Source organism: Cervus canadensis, chromosome 30 (assembly GCF_019320065.1).
Source record: "Cervus canadensis isolate Bull #8, Minnesota chromosome 30, ASM1932006v1, whole genome shotgun sequence".
In the NCBI taxonomy this organism is placed as follows: Eukaryota; Metazoa; Chordata; class Mammalia; order Artiodactyla; family Cervidae; genus Cervus; species Cervus canadensis.
Genome location: NC_057415.1, coordinates 3,979,505 through 3,990,242, shown reverse-complemented (window position 1 = coordinate 3,990,242; position 10,738 = coordinate 3,979,505). Strand labels below are relative to the sequence as shown.

The 10,738-nt window shown below is 48.3% G+C and overlaps 1 protein-coding gene across 1 annotated transcript; it reads left to right on the top strand.

The window, feature by feature from the left end:
- The first annotated feature begins 3,164 nt into the window (after positions 1–3,164).
- LOC122431621 (liprin-alpha-1-like) lies at positions 3,165–7,575 on the top strand. Its single transcript, XM_043452865.1, has 5 exons — positions 3,165–3,515; positions 3,986–4,150; positions 4,802–4,971; positions 6,766–6,994; positions 7,492–7,575. Exons 2-5 carry the CDS (start codon positions 4,040–4,042, stop codon positions 7,573–7,575), a joined length of 594 nt encoding a protein of 197 aa, XP_043308800.1. The 5' UTR covers positions 3,165–3,515; positions 3,986–4,039.
- Positions 7,576–10,738: the final 3,163 nt, after the last annotated feature.

Below are 10,738 nucleotides of genomic sequence, written 5' to 3'. Positions count from 1 at the left end.
GGAGATGGCAAGAGTGAATGTCAACGTTGTACAAATCAGCGAACTGAAATGGACAGGAATGGGTGAATTTAACTCAGATGACCATTATATCTACTACTGTGGGCAGGAATCCCTTAGAAGAAATGGAGTAGCCATCATGGTCAACAAAAGAGTCCAAAATATAGCACTTGGATGCAATCTCAAACATGACAGAATGATCTCTGTTCGTTTCCAAGGCAAACCATTCAATATCACGGTAATCGAAACCTATGCCCCAACCAGTAACGCTGAAGAAGCTGAAGTTGAACGGTTCTGTGAAGACCCAGAAGACCTTTTAGAACTAACACCCAAAAAGGATGTCCTTTTCATTATAGGGGACTGGAATTCAAAAGTAGGAAGTCAAGAAACACCTGAAGTAACAGGCAAATTTGGCCTTGGAGTACGGAATGAAGCAGGGCAAAGGCTAATAGAGTTCTGCCAAGAGAATGCACTGGTCACAGGAAACACCCTCTTCCAACAACACAAGAGAAAACTCTACACATGGACATCACCAGATGGTCAACACCAAAATCAGATTGTTTATATTCTTTGCAGCCAAAGATGGAGAAGCTCTGTACAGTCAGCAAAAACAAGACCAGGAGCTGACTGTGGCTCAGACCATGAATTCCTTATTGCCAAATTCAGAGTGAAATTGAAGAAAGTAGGGAAAACCACTAGACCATTCAGGTATGACCTAAATCAAATCCCTTATGGCTATACAGTGGAAGTGAGAAATAGATTGAAGGGACTAGATCTGATAGAGTGCCTGATTCACTATGGATGGAGGTTCCTGACACTGTACAGGAGACAGGGATCAAGACCATCCCCATGGAAAAGAAATGCAGAAAGGCAAAATGGTTGTCTGAGGAGGCCTTACAAATAGCTGTGAAAAGAAGAGAAGTGAAAAAGGAGAAAAGGAAAGATGTTCCCATTTGAATGCAGAGTTCCAAAGAATAGCAAGGAGAGATAAGAAAGCCTTCCTCAGTGATCAATGCAAAGAAATAGAGGAAAACAACAGAATGGGAAAGACTAGAGATCTCTTCAAGAAAATGAGAGATACCAAGGGAACATTTCATGCAAAGATGGGTTCGATAAAGGACCGAAATGGTATGGAGCTAACAGAAGCAGAAGATATTCAGAAGAGGTGGCAAGAATACACAGAAGCACTGTACAAAAAAGATCTTTACGACCCAGATGATCACCATGGTGTGATCGCTCACCTAGAGCCAGACATCCTGGAATGTGAAGTCAGGTGGGCCTTAGAAAGCATCACTATGAACAAAGCTAGTGGAGGTGATGGAATTCCAGTTGGGCTATTTCAAATCCTGGAAGATTGATCTGTGAAAGTGCTGCACCTCAATATGCCAGAAAATTTGGAAACTCAGGCATGGCCACAGGACTGAAAAGGTCCGTTTTCATTCCAATCCCAAAGAAAGGCAATCCCAAGAATTGCCTCAAACTATCGCCACGATTGCATCATCTCACACGCTAGTAAAGTAATGCTCAAAATTCTCCAAGCCAGGCTTCAGCAATACGTGAACCGTGAAATTCCAGATATTCAAGTTGGTTTTAGAAAAGGCAGAGGAAGCAGAGATCAAATTGCCAACATCCTCTGGATCATTGAAAAAGCAAGGGAGTTCCAGAAAAACATCTGTTTCTGCTTTATTGACTATACCAAAGCCTTTGACTGTGTGGATCACAATAAACTGTGGAGAATTCTGAAAGAGATGGGAATACCGAATCACCTGACCTACCTCCTGAGAAACCTGTATCCAGGTCAGGAAGCAACAGTTAGAACTGGATGTGGAACAACAGACTGGTTCCAAATAGGAAAAGGAGTATGTCAAGGCTGTATATTGTCACCCTGCTTATTTAACTTGTATGCAGAGTACACCATGAGAAACGCTTGGCTGAAAGAAGCACAGGCTGGAATCAAGACTGCCAGGAGAAATATCAATAACTGTGAGAGAGCGGTGTGTGAGAGCGGTGTGTGAGAGAGCGGTGTGTGAGAGCAGAGTGTGAGAGCGGTGTGTGTGAGAGAGCAGAGTGTGTGAGAGCGGTGTGTGTGAGAGCGGAGTGTGAGATCGGCGGTTGTAGTGTGAGATCAGTGGTGATAGCTCAGGTGCTGAGCTAACTGCCTGGGAAACAGCAGTTGCCCCCGAGTGGGGGGCTGCCCCCATCCACGAGGATGGGTCGCAGAAGGGCCCGCCTATGGGCGCTTTTCCAATGCTGCAACCCCAAGGCAAAGGCCAAGAAGACGAAGAAGTTGGCCTCGACCCAAGTCCTGGAGGCAGAGTGTCCTGAGGTGAGAGCAGCCAGGGACTGGGCCCATCGGATTGGCCCTCACCTGATGAAGCGTTGGGGTTGTGTTTCATTTGTTAGCATGGCCGTGGGCCCTGCCGGCCAGGGTGTTTTGGCCTTCGTGCGCAGGATCGACCCCAGCAGGCTGACTTTGTTAGAGGTTGTGCAGGTGCTGCGTGGAGGATGGGCGGGGGCCCCACAAGAAGGGATACAGTGGCTGGAACAGTCTCTGGGGCATCTGGATCGAGCTAGAGAGTCAGTCCTTGAAGCAGAGAGGCTAAGCCCCTTAATGTCTCCCGTCTTACAAAGCACAGACCAGTGTGTCCAGCATGTTAACAATGGGTACCTACTGCTTACGTGTGTAACATATACCCTCATGGCTTCACATGTCTACTACATGCCTCTTACAAGTGTTGGGCAGTGTTCTAGGTGCTGAATACTCAGTATGTAGTGGGGGATGTGTAAGCCAGGGTTTTTTAACTTGTGCAAAGAAAAATGGAAGAATGAAAGTCTCGTTGTGGTTCGGTTTGAGCAAGTTCACCACGTGGATGGCCCCGCGTGCACACAAATTGTGATAAAATACATATAACACGAATTTAACATTTTAGCCAGTTTATTGAATGACTGGGTGACTTCAGTGGAGTCAGGCTAGCAGATGGCCTTGGTGTGCCATCAGCCTCTTTCCCAGAGGAACACTCCAAAACCTGGTGGCCTTGTAGATCTTCCCTTTCTTCTTCACTCTCCTCAGGGGTCCTAGGTCACTTGTCTGCGTGTCGTTTAAGAACCTGTTATCCATTTTGTTGTTTGGTTTATGTTTAGGAAAGTTTCTCAGACTTCCCTGGGTCTGGAGAAGGCAGGCTGGATTCCGGGTTCTCTTCTCCGCGTGCCTGCCAGGTCGAGATGGAGGTTGAAGGCCAGTCTGAGTTGTGCTTGTCTGTGTGGTCTTGGGGTCAGCGGACCCCCTTTTCTCCGGAGGGGCAGGGAGATCCTTTGTGTGGAGCCTGGAGAGACTTGATAGGGTCAGCCTTCACGGTCTCGCTCTCTTTTTCATTTGTGTTTGCATTTAGTTACTTCCTCATTTAACTGTTTTCTAGGAGTTGGCAACATCTCATCAACAACTGAAGGTGTGCAGGGAGCAGCTTCTTGCCAGAGAAGAAGAAATTGCTCAGCTGAGAGCAGAGAGGAACAACACCAGGGTCAGTAGGCGGAGTCTCCTGTGCTGACCTGTGCCCGCGGGGCTCACCGCTGGGCTCCGTGTTGCTGTCTTTAAAGTCTGTCTGGTTTTCAAGTCATTTTTCACATCTTCCCACTGGGCAGACCGAGGTGGATCAGCTTGGGGTTCTCATAGTTTGCTTCAAATTTATGATGAGAGCTAATGTAATTTTAGTACATTTGAGGGGGGAGTTCTCTTAACTTCCATTTTTGGCCATGCTACAGTTTATGTGGGATCTTAGATCCCGGACCAGGGATTAAAACCCATGAGCCCTGCAGAAGTGTGGAGTCTTAACTCCTGGGCCACTGGGGAAGTCCACTCTAACTTTAGACTGAACTGGCGGGATTCCGACGTGCCTTAGCATGGTTTTGGCTTTAGCGTGAGGCTGAGAGGAGTTCTCGGCCCTGAATTCAAGTGTGAGGTTGAAGGTGCTCCTTTGACCCCTCCCTGCAGCTGCTGCTGGAACACCTGGAGCTCCTCGTTTCCTGGTACGGGCCGTCCCTCCGGATGACGGCGGACAAGCAGCAGGCGCAGTCCCCAGCCGGCATGATCAGCGAGGTGGAGGTGCTCAGGGCGCTGAAGTTTCTATTTGAGCACCACAAGGCCCTGGACGAGAAGGTACCAGCCACCCGGCCGGCCTGCATTTGTACACTTGCTGCCTGGTCAGGTGGATGATGCACGTATTTATGGAACTAGTGGACTTTTGAGCTTCTTGAATTCTTGTAAATACAGTTTTTCTGTAAGAAGTCAGAGTTTTATATGGTTTAACAGCATTGCCTGAGTACACACTCAGCCTTATCCGAGTCTTATACAACCCTGTGGACTGTAGTCCAACACGTCCTCTCTTCCTGGGACTTCCCAGGCAAGAATACTGGAGTGGGTGGCCATCTTCTACTCCAGGGGATCTTCCCGACCCAGGGATCCAACCTGCCCTCTCGAATTGGCAGGCGGATTCTTTACCACTGAGCCACCTGGGAAGCCCCCAGTTAAAAGTATTAGTTGGCATAAATGTCTCAAGATTTATTATCTTCTGGCTATCAATTTGCAATTAAAAACTGGGTAATAGAATGGTTTTAGGATAACAGTTTTTCCCTCTCAAACTGAGAGTTTAAAGCTGTGAATAAGCAGATTCTCTTGACGTTGAGATCAATGAGAGACACTCGGTGTATTCTGTTACAGTGGCCATGTCATCAGGTGAGTATACAGGAAGAAGTGCACTAACGTATATGCCCACATCAACACACAGTGACTCGGCCCCTTTTATTTCAGTTGAGACAGCAGGCCCGCGTGCCGGCCACCGTGGCCCAGGCCTTCGAAAGAGACGAAGGCGTGTCTGACAGCGAGGGCGACGGGGTCACCCTCCTCAGCTCGGCTGCTCAGCTGCCACCCAGCGGGCAGATGCTTCAGGAGCAGCTGGACACCATCAATGAAGAGATCCGGTGGGTGTGCCCGAACTCAGCTCCCCAGAAACTGGGCTTCTCCGAGGAGCTGTCTTGTCCTAGGAGAAGTCTGAGTGTTCCATGGTGAGAACACTGACTACAGGCCTGCTTCAAGGATTTTCAGTTCTGAGATCGCCCTTGATGAGAGAGCTGAGTCAGCCAGGGCGTTCTGTCCACAGCTGGTGTCAGCACTCTGGGGCGGGGGGCGTGTGGGGTGTCCCCCCCACAGCTCTGAGCCCCAAGGTGGGAGACGTGCTGAGGTGGTGTCCTCTGTGGCCCGTGAACCCACCAGCACTGAGGGTTCACCCTCGTGTCCCTCGGAGCCTCCCACGCTCTGGTGAGAAGCACCTGGAACAGAAAAGCTGAGGTTTGGGGTTGGCAAATTCCCCTCAGATCCGCATTTCCCTTTTTAACTTAGCACAGTGTGAAGATTGGCTTGTTGTAAAGCACTGGTCCAAGGACATGTGTTTGAGTTTTTCTCAACTCATCAGTATGTTTAAGATGTTTTCTTTAGACACCGTCTTGGCAGTGATAACAGTTTACAAAGCGGGATAGAATCCGAAGGCCCGCCTCGTGGTGAGCAGGGGGCCCTGGGTCTGGGTGCAGCCAGGCGGCCGGGGGCTCCGAGGCCTGCCTGCGCCACACCCACACAGCCGTGCCTCCTGTCCTGAGGTTCCGTTCAGAGTGGCCGCGGGCCGGTGACCCTGCGCAGGACCCGGCAGAGCTGCTGCTCGGATTGTTCTCGTCACGTCAGCCCAGGCCGAGGTGCCCGTTCCTGTTGGCCGAGCGCGGGGGGTTCAGGCGGAAGGCAGGGGTGAGCGGCACAACCAGCAAACGCAGGTGGTGCCGCCTGCAGTTTTGGCCCCGACACAGACTGCTTTCTGGGCCGTGTTTGAGCACAGACGAGCTCAGAAAGGTTGTCTTTCCCCGTCCCCGCAGGAAATATGGAACGGTTAACATATTAATGTTTCTATTTTTACAGCACGTTGTCAGGTAAAAGTGATTTTTCCTTATGCAATATGTTGACTTGATATAAATGGTAAATTCTGTCCTTCAACTTGTCACCAGTGAAAATCTTTCAGGACATATAAGTAGTGAAACTGGAGAGGTTACGACCTGCAAGAATCTTGTATTTTTTTTAAAAAATCATTTTATATGCATAATCTAATACTTAAACTGCTATATAAAATCATCCATGACACATTAGGGGAGAAGAGCCGTCACCGTAAATTCTAGGTGAATGCGGCACATTGACATGAATCCAGAAACTCTCACAAAGCTGGGGGAGAACTTCATCAAGTGATGTGTTGGTACATATACACCCTTAAAAAAAAAAAGATCAACTCAGCACTCATCTGGTCTGGAGATTTGTGTTTAGAAAGTCAAGCTTGTTTGTGAATCGCTGTTTTGATGGTGCAGAGTTCCTGATTCCCAGTGGAAAAGACTCGAGGCCCTGATGTGCACCTCAGCCCTGAGAGCAGGGATGCTGAAGGTTGTCCACTTCAGCTGTCTCCTCACAGGGAGAGAGTCGCCACCCAGGCCCCGTCAGAATGTTAGAGTAAATGAGTCAAATCAAACGTGAATGATCAGGGGCCAGTTTGTAAGACTCAATGCTAAGTTATACTAAGTTTGAGAATATTCAAAAGAGGGAAAGTCGAACCTTTTTGCTGCGATGTTAATTGAGCAACTGTTCCTGGAATTTGCTAATCATGACACAGAATGCAAGCCCAAAGTTGTTGTCCAGACACGTTCCTGTGCTGACAAAGGCAGGTGACGAGTTTTGCTCTCTTTTAGGTGGATCCAAGAAGAGGAGAACACCGAGCAGCGGGCCAAGGAGACTGAGAGCAGGGTGGGCAAGGCGAGCTCAGGCAGCCTTCGTCGTTTTAAATCAGTGAGCTCCCTCGACCTGTATTCTGCCTCCTCCCTTGCCAGCTCCTGCCCGCCCAGCAGTGTGCCCGCCACGCCCCGAATGAGGCGTCGAAGGCCAGCGCAGAACATAGACCGGCTGGGCTTCATGCCTCTGGTATGTGTCTGCCTCCTCCCTGCCACGTCCCTCCCCCAGCATACTGGTTTTCTTTTTTTGTTTGTTTTTTGTTTTCTTGTCTTTTTACCCAGAAGAAAATCAGGTACATTTTCCACACTCAGAGGTCTATGATTTTTAAAACTGCCTAGTCTTTAATCATTCCGTAATCGCACAGTGACCAGTTAGTCTTGATATTTGGACCACCGGCTTAGCACGTCATCATGAGCTCAGCCAGAGCCTGCCTCTGTAAAGCTGGGCCTGGCCTGTGCTGGGCGCAGCAGCTGCAGGAAAGTTTCTGTTCTCAGGGAGCAGACAACTTTGTGAAAGTTCTCATGGCAGTTCTCATGGCGTGTGAAAACCGTGCAGCACATTTTCCACTGGGGATGCCTGGCTGCACGGTGCAGGGCATGCGGTGGGAAGAAAACCAAAAATCTAAACTGGTCTGCTTGCTGATGGACCTGGCCGCGCACTCAGGCCCGCTCTGCGTGTGAAACCAGGTTCAGAGCCCGGTGCCCCAGGGCCCCAGGGAAGAAGTCGGGCTTCCTCACTCTCCCGAGTCTGAAAACGGGATGACGACCTAGGGCTTTTGGTGACAGAGTGTGCGGCTCTAAAGCGCATGGTCCAGCTTTCTTGCGTGTGTAGCTTAGGTTTCTGAGTGCACTGCTGTTTATCCCATGAAATCACGTTTACAGCCCTCTGCTTTGTAACTGCACATGTATTATCACTTTTCTCTCTTACCACCCATTTCACGTTAGCTGCATTGTTAGTCAGCATATCATTAAATTAAGTGTGAATCATTTTAGATGCATGTGAAGTGGTAACTAGTCCATTTTGTGGTCTTTTGACACACTTTTTATAATTTGCGTCTTTGGCTAATTAGTTGATATTTAAAATTCTTGACGATTTCTCTGTGGTTTCATGCTTGATTTCTTTCCGAGTATTTGTAAAAGAACAGTTGTGTATATTTTGTCCTTGTTGTTGGAGTTCTCTGACGGTGTGTCTGCTTTCATCGTTGGTTTGGATTTCCTGTCTCATCCTGTTGTCTGTTTAGCCGTCGTCAATCCAGACCCCAGCCTCCCGTCCCCCCACCCCAGGCTGAAGTTTCCCCATCCATCTCCCCTCCCGTCCTCCCACTTGCTCTGGTCTCTGCAGTGCTGTGTCCACAGCGTGTGTCCCTTTAGTCGTGTTTGTGCTTTTCTTCATGGCTCATTAAATGGTGTTTTTCCCCCATAGCAGTAAGTTTGAATTATTGTATCACTATGCAGTTACAAGCATAATGTAGATGGATCATACACTACATAACCTGTGCAATTTATAAATGAGAGTATGCTTACATAAAGAAATGATCCTCTAAGTGTCGAATTAATGGGCTTTTGACACAATCTCCTTTCTGTGTTGGTGCTTGTATTTAAGACTGTAAATCTCATCAGCTTTTGCATGGTTAATGTCTCTACTAGACTCTTTTACAAAGTATCTTCTATGGTTCATCAAATGTGAAGACTCCACCTGCTATTATGCTAGCTTTCATTCTTACACATTTTCATAGGGTACGTGCTTTAATGAATTTATTTTCAGAAGTTTTAAATCAAATTCTAGGTAAGGATTTTACATTAATGTCCAATAGGTGGTGAGAAATGTTCAGTGTTAAAATAGGTATTTTGGTAACTTCCTCATCAGTTAAATTACTGTTTTAAAGTATAACATGTTTTTTATTAAGAGAAATAGGTTATAGAGAAGTTTGGCTGAGAACAGACAGCTGTTGAGGCCCTTTGATGTACAGGATGCTCTGCTTTAATAAATCACGATGTTGTATCAGACTCGTATCTTCCTGAGTAATAATTTATAGTGTTTCTCTAGTAAATCTTGAATAGCTTATTTAACTTCTGTGGTCAAAAAAAAAAATGTTCTGTTTCCAGCTACTGTTCTCTAAGTCTTAATGTCACTTATAGGTTTGCCATCATTTTTGCTTTCCTGTATTTGCCTATACTGATTCTTGAATTTTTAGCTTCAAAGTCACAATCAACCTGGTTTCTCTCCATTTCTTTGCATGCATCTATCAGCCTAGTGATTTAAGGAAGCATCGTCGAAAGGTAAACTATTTACTAATTTAGCATGGCTTTGTTTCTCTGTGAAGTGTTAAAGAGTGCTTATCGAGTCAGGTGACGGAACACTGTGTGGTTATGTACTGGTGAATAATTGACGTTTTAATGGAAGTTTTGAAACTCACCCACCACTTAAAATATGCTGATGGTTCTGTTGGAAAAAGGTCATTCGTTGAGACAATTGTAACAGTTTCCCTTTCTGCCACTTGTTTGCTTTCTAATCATCTCATGCTTATTTATAATAGACATAGTAGTATTTATTATTTTGAAAATTTTATTTCTTTGGCCATGTTGCACAGCTTATGGGATCTTAATTCCCCAATCAGGGATCAGACCGGTGTCCTGGCAGTGAAAGTGCCAGGTCCTAACGTCTGGACCACCATGGAATTTCCGCTTAGTGTTTTCTTAAAAGCAATGACTGAATCAGAGCCATAGGTATTAGACTTGGGGGAAGCCCTCTAATGACGGGGGTAGCAGTGTGCAGGAGACTCTGCCAGCCAGGTACCGTGTCGAGTGGTTTCCGAGCCTGTCATCTAATCCCGCAGACACCCAGGTGAGGTCCAGGCTGCAGTTATCCCCATTCAGCAGACGTGGACACTGAGGCTTAGAGAGGCCGGGCCCCGTGCCCAGGCTCACACACCCAGCAGTGCAGTGCGGACTCGTCTGATCAGAGCCTGGACACTTAACCGTGGGGCCGTCCAGCCCGCTTTCCTCCAGAGGCTCTCGTGTCCCTCACAGCGTCCCTGATGGAGGGAGCACCAGGAGGGAGCTCGCTTCCTCTCCCCTCTGGTCCCTCGGATGAGCCCCTGTTGTTGGAGTCCAGTGCCCCGAGGGCTGGCCGTCCTTGTCCCTCTCCCGCTCCCAGCCCACTGACCGACCACTCCTGGGACCTTCCCGCAGGTCTCGGGCAGCCGCGCTCCAGTTCAGGCTGCTCAGTGCCTGGGAGCCCTTCTGCTGGGCACAGCGGAGCTGCTCCGTCAGCCTGGGGCTGGTGGCCTGCTCTGCCCTCCTGTTAAGTGAGGACACGGTCCTGCCCATCCTAGTTACGTGGGCACCAGCGGGGCAGGCTCCACCTGGGGGAGGGCGGGCTTCCCTCCCGGGTGAGGGCGGCCAGGCTGGGGGCCCAGAGCCCTTCCTCAGGAGGAGGCCCGGGGAAGGGGCTGGCCGCGGCCCCTGACTTTGAGGCAGGTGTTTGTCTCCCCTGAGTCCACAGTCAACCCAGGCGTGTCACTTCCCCGCTCTGTTCTGTGTTGTTTTCTGATTTTTATAAAGGCTTATTGCAACTTGAATTTGAGATTGACCCCTGTTCAGTTCTGTGGGGATAATTTCTAGCCTCTGTAGCCTTCTGTTGCCTGAGGGTTCTTGTTAGAGATCAGGGGAGGGTGCAGTTTATCCAGCCGCTGTTAAACGGGCTCAGCTGTATTTGGCACTAAGTCACTTTGTTGTCACCAAGCTTCTGTGGGGCTGCAGTGGATCAGTATTCTTTACAGAATCCCATTCAAAAGGCACAGGTTAGTTGGATAAAACAACACACTCATTGTTTATAAAATTACTTGCCGTGCAAGTTTCTATAGACTTCCCCTGGCTTAACCACAACCCAAATGTGTAAGTGAGACCTGTCTGGACCCTGAAGGGGTTAATC